Raw genomic sequence first — 18436 nt, 5'->3', positions numbered from 1 at the left:
AAAGTGTACAATCAATATACACTTTGTACAATCAAAGTGTATAATCACATAGTTGTGTGTCCATCACTTCAATCATTATTAGAGAATTTTAATTATTTCAATAATCATAATAAACAAAAATCAGACAAAAAAATTCCTCGCTTCTCAATCTCTCTATGCTTCCCCCACTGTACATAGCTGTTGTTTCTAGCTATTCTACCCAAAGTGCATAATCAATGGATTTTAGTAAAATCACATTGTTGTACATTCATCATCTCAAAATTTTAGAACAGTTTCATTACTCCAAAAAAGAAAATTCTACACAACTTAGCATTCCTCCCTCAGATCCACATAACCACTAATATACTTTCATATTTATAAATTGATTTACATTTACATTTTATATAAATGGAATCATACAATATGTAGTACCCCGTCTGGCCTCCTTTACTTGGAAAAATGTGGGGTTTTTGGTCTAATATTAACATTTTCTACTATTAACTTGCATTTGTCCAGCTTCAAAGGAAAATGGTCTTATATATGCAATTCTACCCATATTCAAATTTCACGTAATATATTTATATTTCACATAATAGATTTAGCTCATAGCAGGGCAATCATACAGTATTTTGTCGTTTTGTGTCTGGTTTGCTTCACTCAAGATATTGTCCTCCAGGTTCATCCATGTTGTCATATGTTTCACAACTTCATTTCTTCTTACTGCTGCACAATATTCCATCATTTGTGTACACCACAATTCGTATATCCATTCATCACTGAATGGACACTTTTGGCTATCATGAATAACATTACATGAACATGGGTGTGCAGATGTCTATTTGTATCACTGGCTCAGTTCCCCTGGGTATGTACCTAGCAATGCAATTGCTAGGATTCATGGAAAGTCTATATTCAGCTTCTTTAGGAACTGCCTAACAGTCCTCCACAGTGGTTGTACCATTCTACATTCCCACCAACAGTGAATAAGCATTCCTATCTGTCCACATCCTCTCCAACATTTACAGTTTTCAGACTTTGTTATCAGCCAGTCCAATAGTTGTGAAATGATATCTAATTGTAGTTTTCGTTGGCATTAGGGATATCACTAATCTCTAGTGATACTGAACATTCTTTTTGTGTTTCTTCACCATTTGTATTTCTTCTTTGGACAGTTGTCTTTTCAAGTCTTTTGCCCATTTTTTTTATTATACCCCCCCTTGTGGCTTTTTGTGTGCTGTGTGCTCCCTGTGTCCATTCGCTGTGCGTTCTTCTGTGTCTGTATTTATTTTTATTTCCCCTTCCCCCTTGTGGCTTGCTTGCTGTCTGCTCTCTTGTGTCCATTTGCTGCACGCTCTTCTGTGTTTTTGTGTGTCTCCCTTTTTTGTTGTTGCTGTTGCGTCACCTTGTTGAGTCAGCTCTCCACAGTGCTCTGTGGTGTCTGTGGGTCAGGCAGCGCTCGGTGACTAGCACCAGGCAGTGCTCGACAGCCTTCACAAGGACGCCCCGGGACACAAACCCAGGACCTTTCATATGGTAGATGGGAGTCCAACTGATTGAGCCACAGCCACTTCCCTGCCCATTTTTTAATCGGATACTTTGTCTTTTGTTGAGTCGTATGATCTCTTTATATATCATGGATGTTAAACCCTTATCAGATATGTGATTGCCTAATAGTTTCTCCCATTGAGTCGGCTACATTTTCACCCTTCTGACAGAGTCCTTTGAGGTGTAGAAGTGTTGAATTTTGAAGAGGTCCCATTTATCTGTTTTTTTCTTTTGTTGCTCTTGCTTTGGGTATAAGTTTTAAGGAACTACTGCCTATCACAGGATCTTGAATATGTTTTCCTACGTATTCTTCTAGGAGTTTTATGGATGTTTTATATTTAAATCCTTGATGCATTTTGAGTTAGTTTTCGCATAAGGTGTGAGATAGTGGTCTTCTTTCTTTCTTTTGGATATGGCTATCCAGTTCTCCCAGGACCATTTGCTGAATAGACTGTTCTGGCCCACCTGGGTGGGCTTAACAGCCTTGTCAAAAATCCCTTCACTGTAGATGTGAGAGTCAATTTCCAAGTTCTCAGTTCGGTTCCATTGGTCAATCTGTCTGTCCCTTATGCCAGTACCATGCTGTTTTTACCACTGTAGCTAAGTAATATGCTTTAAAGTCAGGAAGTCAGAGTTCTCCAACTTTGTTCTTTTTTAAGACATGTTTTTTGCTATTTGGGGCCTCTTACTCTTCCAAATAAATTTGATTATTTGCTTTGCAGTTTCTGCCAAAAAAGCTATGTGATTATTATTGGGATTGCATTGGATCTGTAAATAAGTTTGGGTAGAATTGACATCTTAACAAAACTTAGCCTTCCAATCCATGAACAGAGAATGTCCTTCCATTTATTTAAGTAGTCTTCATTTTTTTAGAAATATTTTGTAGTTTTCTGAATGCAGGTCTTTTATGTCCTTGGTTAAGTTTATTCCTAAATATTTGATTGTTTTAGTTGCTATTATAAATGGAATTTTTTTTCTGATTTCCTCCTCAGATTGCACATCAGTAGTATATAGAAACACTATTGATTTTTGCATATTAACCTTGAATGCTACTACTTTGCTGAACTAGTCTATTAAGTCGAGTGGCTATGTTGTGGATTTTTCAGGATTTTCTAAATATAGACGTCATGTCATCAGTGAATAGTGAAAGGTTTACTTCTTCCTTTCCTATTTAGGTGCCTTTTATTTCTTTGTCTTGCCTAATTGCTCTAGTCAGAACTTTTAGTATAATATTGAATAAAAATGGTGACAATGAGCATCCTTGTCTTGTTCCTGATCTCAGTTAGAAAGCTTTCTGTCATTCACCGTCAAGTACAAACCTAGGTGTAGGGTTTTCATATATGCACTTTACCATATTGAGAAAGCTTGCTTCTATTTCTATCTTTTGAATATTTTTCTCAAAAAAGGGTGCTGTATTTTATCAAATGCCTTTTCTGCATCAATTGAGAGAATCATGTGATTTTTCTTCTTCAATTTATCAATGTGGTTTGTTACGCTAATTGATTTTCTTGTATTGAAACACCCTTACATACCTGGGATAAAACCTACTTGATCATCACGTATAATTCTTTTAATGTGCTCTGGATTCAGTTTGCAAGTATTTTCTTGGGGATTTTTGCATCTATATTCATTAGAGATATTGGTCTATATTTTTTTTGTGTGTAGTATTTCTATCTGGTTTTGGTATTAGGGTGATGTTGGCTTCATAAAAGTAGTATTCTTTTATGTTCAATTTTTTTTGGAAGAGATCGAGCAAGATTGGTATATAAGGTGGCTGCAAAAGAGATTCTCTCCAGGGCTGGAGAACAGAAGGGAAGCAGCTGTCATTCCATAACACAAGCAATTTTGTTGATCTGCTAATTGATGTCACTGGAGTGAAGATTCCTCCTGAATCTTATTTCAGTTTCTTTGACTTCTGGTCAAAGGGTGTGTATGTGCTCAGTTATATGGCAAATGGTCCTATCAAGGTCAGGGGCAACAAGAATGGAAAAGGGTTTCAGTCCATCCTTGTGTGGTGCTGACTCGATGTTCATGGGGTTCCAGCCTGCTTGTGATCTTCCCTTCCTGACTGCTAGCTTGTGGACGTCAAAGAAATAATGACAAAAAGCATTCCAAACTTAGCAAAAGACATGAATCTGCATATCCAAGGAGCCCAGAGAACACCAAATATGACAAACATGAAGAAAAATAGAACCCATCATTTATTGAATGCAAAGAAAAAGATGCAATGTGTTACATATAAGGGAGTCCCAATTACCTGGACCAATGATTTCTCATCAGAACCCATGGAGTTAAGAAGGTGGTAGATGAAAATACTCATAGTTTTGAGAGAAAACAACTTCCAAACAAGAATTTTATACCCAATGAGATGTATTTTTTTCTAAACTGAGGGAGATATTAAGAAGAAGAAACAAAGTTTGAGGGAGTACATCAACACCATAACTGCCCTACAAGCAATGCTAAAGGGAGTTCTTCAGACTAAAAAGAAAGGACACTAGACAGTGTTCAAAGTAGCCTAAAGGAAAAATGACCAGTGCTAAAGGTAATCATTTCAGTAATTATGAATGCCACTATTGTAGTGTATTAGTAAGTATGTATCTCCACTGAATACTTGCTACAGGTGCTAAAAATTCAAATGCATAAAAAGTAATAATAAAGCTATAGTTTTGGACATATGAGGTACAAAGATATAAGTGGTAAAATGTATTTTTTAAGAAGAGGGGTATATATAGGAACAATATATGTGTATGTTACTGAAGTTAAATTATTATCAAACCAAATATGATTTTTATATAGATTTAGGATTTTAAATTTTAACCCCATGGTAACCACAGAGAAAAAAGATTTAATGGGAAGTGGACTAGGCCCAGTGGTTAGGGTGTCCGTCTACCACATGGGAGGTCCATGGTTCAAACCCCTGGCCTCCCTGACCCATGTGGAGCAGGCCCACGCGCAGTGCTGATGCACGCAAGGAGTGTTGTGCCATGCAGCATTGTCCCCGTGTAAGGGAGCCCCACGCGCAAGGAGTGCGCCCCATAAGGAGAGCCACCCAGTGCGAAAGTTCAGCCTGCCCAGGAATGGCACCACACACACAGAGAGTTGACACAACAAAATGACACAATGAAAAGAAACACAGATTCCTGTGCCACTGACAACAACAGAAGCAGACAAAAAGAACATGCAGCAAATAGACCCATAGAACAGACAAGGGGGAGGGGGAGGGTGGAGAGAGAAATAAATAAATAAATCTTTAAAAAAAAAAGATTTAAAAACATAATCAGAGAAAACAGAAAAGGCATTCAATATGGTACAAAACATAAATAAAATAATCTAAATATAAAAGTACACATTAAGGGAAGAACTGAGGGGCAAAAAAGGCATAAGACATAGAAAGTCTAAATAGCAAAAAGGCAGAGCAAAGGTCCACACAATCAGTAAAGAATTTAAATGTAAATGGCTTAAACTCTCCAATCACAAGTTCAGAGATGGGCAGAATGGATAAAAAAGCATAACCTGAATATATGCTGTCTGCAAGAAACTCACCTTAAATTCAAAGAAATAAGGAGATTGAAAATGAAAGGATAGGAAAAAAATACATGTAAGTAGTAAACAAAAGAAAGCAGAGAAAGTTACACTAATGTCAGATATGTCATAAACTGTAACAAATGGGACAAATGAACAAGAAGGCATAACAATTATACCTATATATGCACTGAACAGCTGTGCCTCAAAACATATAAAGCAGATACTGACAGATCTATGTTAATAACCAGAGATTTTAATACACCACTTTCAAAATGAATAGAACATCTAGTCAGAATATAATAAGGAAATAGAAGACTTGAATGATACTCTAAACCAACTAATCTAAAACACATATATAGAATGCTTCACCCAACAACAAGAAACAACACACATTCTTCCCAAGGGTAAATGGATCATCCTCCATGATGGACCATATGTCAGATCACGAATTAGTCTCAATAAATTCAAAAACACTGAAATGACAAAATGTCTATTCTCTGACTACAATGGAATGAAACTAGAAATCAGTAACAGAGGGGGAATAGAAAACACAGAAATGAGAAAATTAAAGAGGAATTTACAGGAAAAACTAGGAAATATCTTGAAGAGATTGAAAATGAAAATACAACATTCCAAAACTTATGGGATCTAGCCAAGGCAGTGCTGAGAGGGCCATTTATAGCACTAAATCATTACATTTAAAAAGGAAAAAGACTTCGGACAACCAGCAAGATGGTGGCAGAGTAAGGTGCTCCGAGAGTCAGCTCCTGTTACAGGGCAGGTAGTAAACACCCAGAGCTATCTGCAGCTAGCTGAAACACTTGACTGGGGGCTCCAGGAGGTCATAAGAGCATCCTGCAACATCTTTGAAGGAATGGAAGGAGGAGACTGCCCATCTGCAGAGAAGACTCATAAGTAGAGTGCTCCACGCCCTGGAGGCCAGTGCCCATCTCCACTGGAGCACAAGCTGCCTCAGAAGCTGTTCTGCGGCTGGAATTGAAAGCTCCACTTCTCAAAAAGGGGGGAGGAAGAGACAGTTGGGCACCAACTTCAGCTACTGATGAGTAAATTCAGTGGGCTAAAGTATAATCCTGAGAACAGTGAAAGTTTGAGCCTGTCAAAGTCAGAAAGAGGCCAGGAGCTGCCATCTTAACTCCACACTTGGCATGAGGGGATGTGGGGTGGACTGGGATCCCAGTGCTGGTGTGGACAGGCTTCTTTCCATCCAGGTCAGACTGCAAGTCTAGCCTAGCCCCCAGTGCTACCTCCAGCAGGGAGGAAGCTGCAGGGACCTGCACCAGCCTCTCCAGGAAATTACCAGCCAAGCCATGGAGGTTGGTGATTATCTTACTCTGGTGGCAGAGCCACCCCAGGAGCTATTGTGTGGCTGGAACTGGAAGCTCCATTTCCCAGAAACAGGAGAGGAGGAGATAGTTGGCTGCTGATTTTGGCTACTGAATGGTAGAATCAGCTGGCTAAGATATAACCCTAGGAACAGCTGGGGTTTGAATTTGCCCTGGTCAGAAAGAGGCCAGTGGCCACCATTTTGACTCCACCCCCAGGTGAGGGGAAGCCAGGACCAAAAATTACAGTAATGATAGGAACTGGTTTCTTTCACCCATATTGGCCTGCAGCCCTAAGCTAGGCTTCAGCCTCACCTCTGGCAGAGAGGAAGCTTGTGGGCCCTGCACCAGCCTATCCAAGTAACTGCAGGTACCTTTGGCTGGCACAGATTGTGTCAGAATATTAGGCTATACTTTTATAATGTTCTAAAGGGAAAGCTAATAAAAGTATAATAAAATTTTATAAAATATGTTGTCGAACAAAAATTCTGGATTGCATTTACCAGTTGACTAGAAAAAGAAAGAGGAATAAAGAAGAGTAGGGCAATGCATGTATCATTGTTATGTCCTTCTTAAGTCATTTTCATTTATATTAATGAACCAAGAATTATGATTAATCCAATTCTGTGAAACCAGGTTAAAATAAATGAAGTCCCCACTGATGCAAGACCTGAGAGCAATAGATGGGGAAGTAAACAATAAACATTCAGAAACCTAGTGAATAAATGCAATCATTTTGGAGGAATTCAGGGGACGATTCAAGTGATGATTAGGCTATTGATGCTACTGGTTTTTATCTTGTTAGTTATGAGAGTACAGAAGAGTGGTATCATTTTTAATGACTATATAATGAAGATAATCTTTATGCCAGTCTGAACTTACCCCATATTCAATTCTTTACAAGGTTCAAACTCAGGATGAGTCAGTTGTCTCATGGTCCATATGTCCTTGTATTAGATATGTGTTACACTAGAGCAGCATTTGAAAAACAAGATCTTCCCCTATTACACTGCATCGATATTTATAATACTAAATGAATAACTAAAAAACAAATATTTTGAAATACTACTAATATTGGTCACTAACCTCTGGTAAGCCACAATCACATTGCTCTCCACTTTCCAAAATTCCATTGCCACAAGTACTTCTTCTTACTTTAGAAACCATTTCTGTAGGTGTTTTAATCTGAAGACATTCAAATGCAGGCTGTGACACTGTATGTTTATATTCATCCATGTTGCAACTGCTAAAAAACTTTACACCATGGGAATGTCTAAAATTAAATTACAGTCCTCAGATAAATGGAATAAAGTCAATATTAATGTAATACACAATAAGGTGATGTAAGTTCTATACTACTTCACTTAGATGAGGCAAAGCAAGAATGTTTTCATTTACTTAATATATGTTCAATTCTGATTCCAATTTACTTTTTAATTTTACTACTACCAAGAAAATAGAAATTAATTTTGCAAATGGAAAAACACCTTGACGAAAGTGGGAAAGGGCAAAGACAAATGAGTTTATATGGCTAAGAGACTTCAAAGTGAGTCGGGAGGTCATCCCAGAGGTTACGCTCAGGCAAGTCTCAGCAGGAGCTCATTGACTACCACAGTAAATATTGACTCACATAGCAGCACTCCTGAGGACTCTGGAGATATCCAGTCACGATAGGCAGGGCAGATGCTCAGGAGTTTAGTGCCCTGCCAGTGGGCCCTACTTTGGAATTTATGCTTCCCACTGTGACAGAGTTGGACTCAGTTGTGGTTTCCCTACACATGGCTCTTCCACCCCTTCTATTGAACCTACAGTTAGTACTAGAGTTGATAGGTATATGTCCAAGAGACTTAAATCTTTGGGCTTTCCATTTGCCAGTCGAGCCCTGAATCTCAAAAGAGTTGCAACACCTACTCTTGAATTCATTGAACTCACCCAGGACAACTAACAAGGAAGTGATGATTGACAATGACCATCCCAAGGAACAGAGAGAGTCTGCAACTGCAAGCAAGATAGTCCCATCCATCTGCCCCATGGGATCTAAGGCCCCTCTCAATTAGAGGCAGAGTGGGCATCACCATAACAGAATCTTCAGGATAGGGGAATGAACGATGGATTTAAGGAGATTTACTGCTATTCTACTATAGACTTACTGTTATTCTAGCAATGGAAGAACTTTTATCATGGATGTGGAGGTCCTGAGGGATGGGAGAGGGAAAAATAGGTGCAATATGGGGGCATTTTCAGGACATTGAAATTGTCCTGAATGACGCTGCAATGACAGATACAAGTCATTATATATCTTGTCATAATTTACAAAATTGTGTGGGAGAGAGTTTAAACTATAAGGTAAACTATAATCCACACTTAGTGGCAATGCTCCAATGTGTTCATCAATTTTAACAAATGTATCACACTAGTGAAGGATGCTGTTAATGTGGGAAAGTGTGGGAGGGGGAGGGAGTGAGCCACGCGGGAATCATCTACATTTTTCTTTGTAACATTTATGTTATCTAAGTATCTAAAAAAATGTTTTCCTTGGACTTCCGGCAAGATGGTGGCTGAGTGAGCTTGCCTTGCCGTTTCTCCTGGGAAGAGGCAGCTGGGCACCGCTGGAGGTTCTCCGGGACCAGGCTTTTTCAGGATTTTTTCAGGGCAGGAAGTGTCTGGACATCGATTTGGTGGGAAGGTAACGGAAAGGACTGGTCTATAAGATATAATTTGGGACTTTTCAGGAGGGGGAGGCAAGATGGCGGCTGAGTGAACTTCCCGGTTACTAGCTCCTGGGGGGAATCGGCTGGGAGGCGTCGGAGACTCTTTGGGACCGGCTGTTTCGGGATTTTTCCTGGTCCGGAGGTGTCTGGACATCGATTTGGAGGGAAGGTAACAGAGAGGATCCATCTGTGAAATATACACGGAGATCCCAGGTACGTGTGGAGGACTCCCTCCTTGGGTAGGCAGAGCCGAGGCAGCTAGCACCGCGGCGGGTGGCGGGTGGGAGAGCCGAGCCACGCTGTGCCACGGCGGGCGGCGGGTGAAGGAGACAAGCCCAGCCAAGCCTAGCCGTGCTGCTCCGGGCGGGAGAGCCGAGCCGCGCTGCGCCGCAGCGGCGGGCGGTGGGCGGGGAAGCCGAGTCTGGCCGAGCCCGGCTGAGCCGCAGCGGGCGGGGGGGCCGAGCCCAGCCACGCCGCGCCTGGCGGCAGGCAGGAAAGCCGAGCTCAGCCGAGCCCAGCCGAGCCAAGGCGGGCGGCGGGCGGGGGACCGGAGCCCAGCTGAGCCCAGCCGAGCCTGGCGGCGGGGTTTCTGTTCTTTGTTTTGTTTTGTTTTTTAATTTTTTATTTTTTGTTGTTGTTGTTGTTCTTGTTGTTCTTTTTTTTTTTTTTTCAATCCTCTCTTTCTTGTCCCCAATATTCTTCTTATACTATTTTACCTTAACAATACAATAGGTCCTACAGGAAATACCTCACATTTGCTGGGTTTCCTCACCCTCCACTGCCTCATTTCTCTGTGAATAGATTTAGCCTCTCTACACTATCCCCTTTCCCCTACAACTTGATATCCTCCACCATCTGCTATCTCTCCTATATTCCATCTCCCTTTCTTTGATCCACAAAGTGTCTAACTCTTAATTTCTAATACCTTTGTTTAGTTTTCCATCTGGTATTCATCCCTGAAACTATTACCCTTCTTTTCTCTTTCCCTCTCTCACGAAAAGAATAGCCTCTTAGTACGTACCACATTCCTCCCATATTCAGTCGTCTACCTCATTATAGGTACTTTCCTACTACTATAACTCTACACAATTTACATGATCTAACCTCCATCCTCCCAGAACTCATATTGTTGCTTTGTAAACATATATCACCAATACTACTTCACACTTTTTCCTTCCTTACACAATTGACTTTCCCCAGCACTAATACTTTCCTTTAAAGTGAGCTTAACTAGCAATAAGAAATTGGAATAAGAAGAACAAAGTGACAAAGAGAAGATATAACACTTACGCAAAAACAACAGCTAATTAATCTCCAAGACTAGACAAAGAAGCTAAGGAACTGATTAAACCCGTCAAGAAAAAATGTTGACAAGACAGCAACAAAAATCTACAAACCAAACCAGTAATCAGGAAAACATGGCTGAATCCAATCAACAAACTGAAAATCAGGAAGGGGGGCAGGACTTCGCACAAGCAATGAAAGATCTCAGAACATTTATCACCGACAAATTTGATGAAGTAATGAAAGAGGTTAACAGCATGAAGACAACACTTGGAGGGGAAATTGCAGACATGCGCAAAAAAATAACAGATATGATGGAAATGAACACCACAATTCAAGAAATCAAAAATACACTTGCAGCAAATATCAGCAGACTAGAAGAGGCAGAGCAGAGAATTAGTGATGTGGAAGACAGTGCATTGGAAATCAAACAGATAGTAGAAGTGGTCAATAAAAAGGTAGAAAAAATCCAGATAGGACTTAGGGACCTGAATGATAATGCAAAACACTCAAACATACGTATTATAGGCATTCCAGAAGGAGAAGAGAAGGGAAAGGGGTCAGAAGGAGTGTTGCAGGAAATAATGAATGAAAACTTCCCAAATCTACTGAAAGAGACAGATGTACATATCCAAGAAGCACAGCGCACTCCACTGGTCATAAACCCCAACAGGCCCACCCCAAGACATATACTTGTCAAATTATCCAATGCTTAAGACAAAGAAAAAATTCTAAAAGCAGCAAGAGAAAAGAAAACCATCACATACAAGGGAAACTCAAAAAGATTAAGTGCTGATTTCTCATCTGAAGCGATGGAGGCAAGAAGGCAGTGGTATGATATAGTCAAGGTACTAAAGGAAAAAAATCTCCAACCAAGAATACTCTATCCAGCTAAACTAGCATTCAAAAATGATGGAGAGTTCAAAATATTCACAGATAAACAGAAACTGAAAGAGTATATCAACAAGAAACCTCCCCTTCAAGAAATTCTTAAGGGAATCCTACAGGAAGAAAGGAAAAAACAGGACAGTCAGAGATGGAGGAGAGTGTAAAAGCAACAAGAAAGACAAAAATAGAAGGGGAAAATAAAATAATACAAACAAAATATAACAAACACAAATCCAACCAAAATATGGCTACCATAAATAACTCTCTAAACGTAATAACACTGAATGTCAATGGATTAAACTCACCTATCAAAAGATTCAGACTGGGACACTGGATAAGGAAATACGACCCATCTATATGCTGCCTACAAGAGACACATCTTAGACCCAGAGACTCATGGAGGTTGAAAGTGAATGGCTGGAAAACAATCATACAAGCAAACAACAACCAAAAAAAGGCAGGAGTAGCTATATTAATATCAGACAAAATAGACTTTAAATGCAAAACAATTGTGAGAGACAAAGAAGGATACTATATTTTAGTGAAAGGGACAATTTGTCAAGAAGATCGAACAATCATAAATATTTATGCTCCTAACAAGGGCGCCTCTAAATATGTGAGGCAAACGCTGGAAAAACTAAGTGAAAGAATAGATGCATCTACAATTATAGTGGGGGATTTTAATACACCACTATCAACTCTGGACAGAACATCTCAAAAGAGAATCACTAAAGAAACAAAACATTTGAACAGTATATTAGAAGAGCTGGATCTAATAGACATATATAGATCATTACACCCAAACACAGCAGGATATACATTTTTCTCAAGCGCACATGGAACATTCTCCAAGATTGACCATATGCTAGGCCACAAAGAAGGGCTTAATGAATTCAGAAAGATCGAAATCATACAAAACAATATCTCTGACCACAGTGGAGTCAAGCTGAAAATTTGCAAGGGACAGAGACCCAGACTTCACATGACAATTTGGAAATTAAACAGCACACTCTTAGAAAAACAGTGGGTCAAAGAGGAAATCTCAAAAGAAATCAATGACTATCTTGAAACAAATGATAATGATAACACAACATACCAAAATTTATGGGATGCAGCAAAAGCGGTACTGAGAGGGAAATTTATAGCCATAAATTCATATATCAAAAAAGAAGAAAGAGCAGAAATTTAAGAATTAACTGCACATTTGAAGGAATTAGAAAAACAACAACAAAGTAACCCAACAGGAAGAAGAAGGAAGGAAATAACAAAGATAAGAGCAGAACTAAATGAAATAGAAAATAAGAAAGCACTTGAAAAAATAAACAAGACCAAGAGCTGGTTTTTTGAGAAGATCAACAAAATTGACAAACCTTTAGCGAGACTAACAAAGAAAAAAAGAGAAAAGATGCAAATACACAAAATAAGAAATGAGAAAGGTGATATCACCACTGACCCCACAGAAATAAAGACTATCATAAGAGGATACTTTGAAAAACTATATTCCAACAAAAATGACAATTTAGAGGAAATGGACAAATTCCTAGAAATACATAAGCAGCCCATACTGACGAAAGAAGAAATTGATGATCTTAACAAACCAATCACAAGCAAAGAGATAGAATCAGTCATTAAAAATCTCCCAACTAAGAAGAGCCCAGGGCCAAACGGCTTCACAGGTGAATTCTACAAAACATTCCGGAAAGAACTAACACCAATTCTGTTGAAACTATTCCAAAAAATCAAAACAGAAGGAACACTGCCTAATTCCTTCTATGATGCCAACATTACCCTAGTACCAAAGCCAAACAAAGACACCACAAGAAAGGAAAATTACAGACCAATTTCTCTAATGAACCTAGACGCAAAAATACTTAACAAAATACTTGCTAATCGTATTCAACAACACATTAAACGAATTATACACCATGACCAAGTGGGATTTATCCCAGGTATGCAAGGATGGTTCAACATAAGAAAATCAATCAATGTAATACACCATATAAACAGATTGAGAGAAAAAAACCACATGATTATATCTATAGATGCAGAAAAGGCATTTGACAAAATACAGCACCCCTTCCTGATAAAAACAGTCCAAAAGATCAGAATACAAGGAAACTTTTTGAACATGATAAAGAGTATATATGAAAAACCTAAAGCCAACATTGTTTACAATGGCGAAGTCCTGAAATCCTTCCCTCTAAAATCAGGAACAAGACAAGGATGCCCATTGTCTCCGCTCCTATTTAACATTGTCTTGGAAGTACTGGCTCGAGCACTGAGACAAGAACCAGATATAAAAGGCATTCAAATTGGAAGGGAAGAAGTCAAAATTTCATTATTTGCAGATGACATGGTCCTATATATAGAAAACCCTGAGAGATCTTCAACAAAGCTCCTAGAACTCATAAATGAGTTTAGCAAAGTCGCAGGTTATAAGATCAATGCGCAAAAATCAGTAGCATTTCTATACACCAATAATGAGCAAGATCAGGAGGAAATCAAGAAACAAATACCATTCACAATAGTAAATAAAAAAATCAAATACTTAGGAATAAATTTAACTAAAGAGGTAAAAAACTTATACATCGAGAACTATACAAGATTGTTCAAGGAAATCAAAGAAGACCTAAATAAATGGAAGAATATTCCCTGTTCATGGATAGGAAGACTGAATATTATTAAGATGTCTATCCTACCAAAACTGATCTACACATTCAATGCAATCCCAATAAAAATCAACACAGCCTTCTTTAAGGAACTAGAAAAACTAACTATGAAATTTATTTGGAATAAAAAGAGGCCCCGAATAGCCAAAGACATATTGAAAAAGAAAAACGAAATAGGAGGAATCACACTTCCTGACTTCAAAACATACTACAAAGCTACAGTAGTGAAAACAGCATGGTACTGGCATAAGGAGAGACACACAGACCAATGGAATCGAATTGAAAGTTCAGATATAGAACCTCATGTATATAGCCATATAATATTCGATAAAGCCACCAAACCCTCTCAACTGGGAGAGAATGGCCTATTCAACAAATGGTGCCTGGAGAACTGGATAGCCATATGTAGAAGAATGAAAGAGGATTACCATCTCACACCTTATACAAAGATCAACTCTAGATGGATCAAAGACCTAAATATAAGAGCCAAGACCATAAAGACCTTAGAAAGCAGTGTAGGGAAACATCTACAGGACCTTGTAATAGGAAATGGCTTCATGAATATCACACCAAAAGCACGAGCAGCAAAAGAACAAATAGATACATGGGACTACCTCAAAATTAAAGCCTTCTGCACCTCAAAGGAGTTTGTCAAGAAAGTAAAAAGGGAACCCACACAATGGGAGAAAATATTTGGCAACCATATATCTGATAAGAGACTTATAACTTGCATATATAAAGAACTCATATATCTCAAAAACAAAAAGATAAACAACCCATTTAAAAAATGGGAAAAAGATTTAAACAGACACTTCTCCAAAGAAGAAATACAAATGGCTAAAAAGCACATGAAAAAATGCTCCAAATCCCTAGCTATCAGGGAAATGCAAATCAAAACTACAATGAGATACCATCTTACTCCCATAAGATTGGCAGCCATGAAAAAAACAGTAGAATACAAATGCTGGAGAGGATGTGAAGAAAGGGAAACACTCATCCATTGCTGGTGGGAATGCAGAAGGATCCAACCATTCTGGAGGTCAGTTTGGCAGTTTCTCAAAAAATTATCCATAGATTTGCCATATGACCCAGCAATACCACTGCTGGGTATATACCCATCAGATCTGAAAACAAGGACACAAACCGATATATGTACACCAATGTTCATAGCAGCATTGTTCACCATCGCCAAAAGTTGGAATCAATCCAAAAGTCCATCAACAGATGAGTGGATCAATAAAATGTGGTATATACACACAATGGAATACTACTCAGCTGTAAGAACCAATACACTACAATCGCACGTGATAACATGGATGAACCTTGAGAATCTTATGTTAAGTGAAGCAACCCAGGCATTGAAGGACAAATACTATATGACCTCAATGATATGAAATAAGTTAACTGCCTCAGAGAGCTAGAGTCTGGAAAAGTGGCTTACTGGAAATCGGGGGGTGGAGGAAGGATGTGAGTTAATATCTGTAGGGGTGGAATCTGTGATAAGCTGGGGGTAAGTATGAGCACAAAGAAGGGACAAAATGGGGGCAAGGGGTTACCTTCGGGTGGGGTTTTCTGGGTTTGAGGGGGGCTGGGGATGGGAAGAGGGGTAATATGGTCCAAGAAATAGGTGGGAGGGAGGGGCAACATACAAACATGGGAGAGTGCCAGAAGTTCGTTGAGAACTAAATGTTGAGTAAAACGTATCAAAGTATAAATAGGAGGGTCACCTGGTTAGGACGCTCAGGGGGTATGGTCTGATGCAGGACGGACTCCGGAGGGAATAGCTGAAGGCTCATTTTGCCAAGGTGGGTTCTACCATTGGGTGGGGTGGACCCATATCCTGGGGAAGACTAATGCCGTTGAATAGAGAGAACTGTATCTCTCGTGAGAAAGGACGGCTCCCAGGGCATTAGATTGGCAGGCGTTGTGGGCCCTAAGGGGAGGGGAAAATGGACGTGCAATGGATAGAACAAAGGTAAATAAGGGGGCAAAAGAGGAGTTATCTGAGAGTACACGAGGATGAATATAAAACAGCTAATATTACACCAAAAACATATAGGGGACGACAGACTAATAATGAAAACCATAAGACAAAACATAGGATAACTAAAAAATTTAGAAAACTGTACAACCTAAAGTATGGACCACATAGTAAGCACAAATGTTACCTTGTTTGAAAACTATAGTTTCGGAATCTGTACATCAGTTTCAGGAAATATGATATGAATAAGTTAAAAGATTATTGCTGTGGAAGGGAAAAGGTTTTATGGTGGATCTGGGGAAATACTGTATATTGTATATATGAATTTTGGTGATCTAAGACTCTTCTGAAGCTGACATTATGTTGGGATTCACTTTACGGGAAGTTTTGGATCACAGAGTGGTTCAACAATGGCAGCGGAGGAATACTGATATGGGATGTTATTGACAGGATATATATGGTTGACAGGGAGTTATACAGGGCATATGCCCAGGGTATATGGTAATGTCTATATATACTCATAGTGGAAACAATTAAAAACAACAGTTGGGGGGTTACTGGGCTCCTTGCCGGGGGGTCACTGTTGTGGGCCCTGGGAGAGCAGCAGCAATCCTCCAGGTGCAACGGCAAGAACCAGGAAGGAAGGAAGGCCCAACAGTGGGCTCTTGATACTAATGGCTACACTTTTGAGCCTATGCACCTGCAATAAGAACAAGGCCTAGAGTAGCATTGTGCCTGGGGGTTTCCTCCTGACAGCCTTCATGTTACTCAAATGTGGCCACTCTCACAGCCAAACTCAGCGTGTAGATGTGATGCATTCCCCCCAGCGTGGGACACGACACCCGGGGATGAGCTTCCCTGGCACCGAGGGATCACTACCACATACCAGCTGAAGAAGCAACTAGAAAATGACCTTGAATTAAAGATTCAATGCGGAACAGCAGAATATACCTGTCTAAATATAATAACATGACTTCGGGAAGCGGTTTGACCTAATGTAAGGGGGAAATGGAAAGGAGAAATGAGATTATAAGGCTGTGAGTCTCTAAAAAAGAGTCTGGAGGTTGTCAGAAGGAATACCCCTATGTACAACTGAACAGAGTCTAAGAGACAGATAAAGTAGATACAACCCCAGGTATTGGTTCTTTTGAGGGATATAGAGACCCATGGGTTCTATGGTCATGGCAGAAGGGGTTCACTGCCATGACAGATGGCCCTTCTTTGGAGCTGGTGTTTCTGTGTGATGGAAATGGACTCAGAGGGGATCTTTTTTCACAAGACTTGCATGCTACTTTATTGGAATTGTAGTTGGTGCTGAGTTTAAGATATATGTAGGGGATTTGAATCTCTGGACTGATAATATGACACCCAGGCCCAGAGCCTCAACAGACTTCAGCTCCTACACTTTGACTTATTGGACTTACTCCACTCAGCTAACATGGAGTTGAAGAAGGTCAACCACCACAACATGGAGCCTAGAGTGTCTACAACTAGAAGCGGGAAGAGTGCATCCAGTACCCATGTGGAATCTAAGCCCTCACTTGACATAGGTGTGCAATGGACACAACCAATCCAATGTCCACAGAGGAAATGTGAAATGGGTGTGGGAACGGTAGCCATGGGGGCTGCTGGGTGTGGGGAACGGGAGGAAGAGATGAGATGTGGAGGCATTTTCGGGACGTGGAGTTGTCCTGGATAGTGCTTCACGGACAATTACGGGACACTGTAGATCCCCCCAGGGCCCACTGGATGGAACGTGAGAGAGTCTGGGCTATGATGTGGACCATTGACTATGGGGTGCAGTGATGCTCAGAGATGAACTTACCAGGTGCAATGGATGTATCACGATGATGGGAGAGAGTGTTGCTGTGGGGGGAGTGGGGGGCGGGGGCGGTGGGGTTGAATGGGACCTCATATATTTTTTTTATTGTAATTAAAAAATAATAATAATAAATAAATATTTAAAAAAAAACACAGGTGGGTGGACAGATACAGGCTTAATGCTTTCAAAGTACAAACTTAGAGCAGTGCTCTAATTGCTTGACTAACTGATGTCAAACATTTATAGGAGGCTCAAGGATGGTGCTCAAACTAAATGTTTTATGGGATAGAGAGGAAAAATAAAAGAAGAGGCACTTTATTAAAAAAAAATGTTTTCCTTGAAGTGTAGGAAAAAAAAAAAAGAAATGAATTTCCTTGGGAAACCATAGGTGTTTAGAGAGACATATCTTTTGTTTTATAGAAATCTGTTCCATGTTTCACTATTTTTTAAAACTCCCAGTTGGTCTTACTTGGCAATATTATTTGTTTTTAAATCTTGTAAACAATAAAGGCCTTATATGGTTTGTTTGTATTTAAATCTTACTGTTAATACAGTTGTTTGCCCCCATAGAATGTGCTTGTCCTTAAATCAATAGCAATTTAGTGTGCCTCAATTCTAATTTTCTAGACCAAATATTCTGTAGCCTATATGAATAAGAATATAAGATAATAAGGTAAATAAATAAAAGC

At 39.5% G+C, this 18436-nt stretch overlaps 1 protein-coding gene across 5 annotated transcripts in view; it reads right to left on the bottom strand.

Moving 5' to 3' along the window:
- LOC131276544 (A disintegrin and metallopeptidase domain 3-like) overlaps window positions 1-18436 on the bottom strand; it is a 125550-nt gene that overhangs the window by 46967 nt on the left and 60147 nt on the right. For all 5 annotated transcript variants that reach the window (XM_058289829.1, XM_071212666.1, XM_058289832.1 and 2 more), the window contains exon 12: window positions 7479-7665. In XM_058289829.1, the coding sequence (XP_058145812.1) occupies window positions 7479-7665 (187 nt within the window). The remainder of the gene's footprint in view (window positions 1-7478; window positions 7666-18436) is intronic.

This window comes from Dasypus novemcinctus, chromosome 29, assembly GCF_030445035.2.
Source record: "Dasypus novemcinctus isolate mDasNov1 chromosome 29, mDasNov1.1.hap2, whole genome shotgun sequence".
In the NCBI taxonomy this organism is placed as follows: Eukaryota; Metazoa; Chordata; class Mammalia; order Cingulata; family Dasypodidae; genus Dasypus; species Dasypus novemcinctus.
Note: the sequence above shows the minus strand (reverse complement) of the source record. Positions and strands in the feature narration are given on the sequence as shown.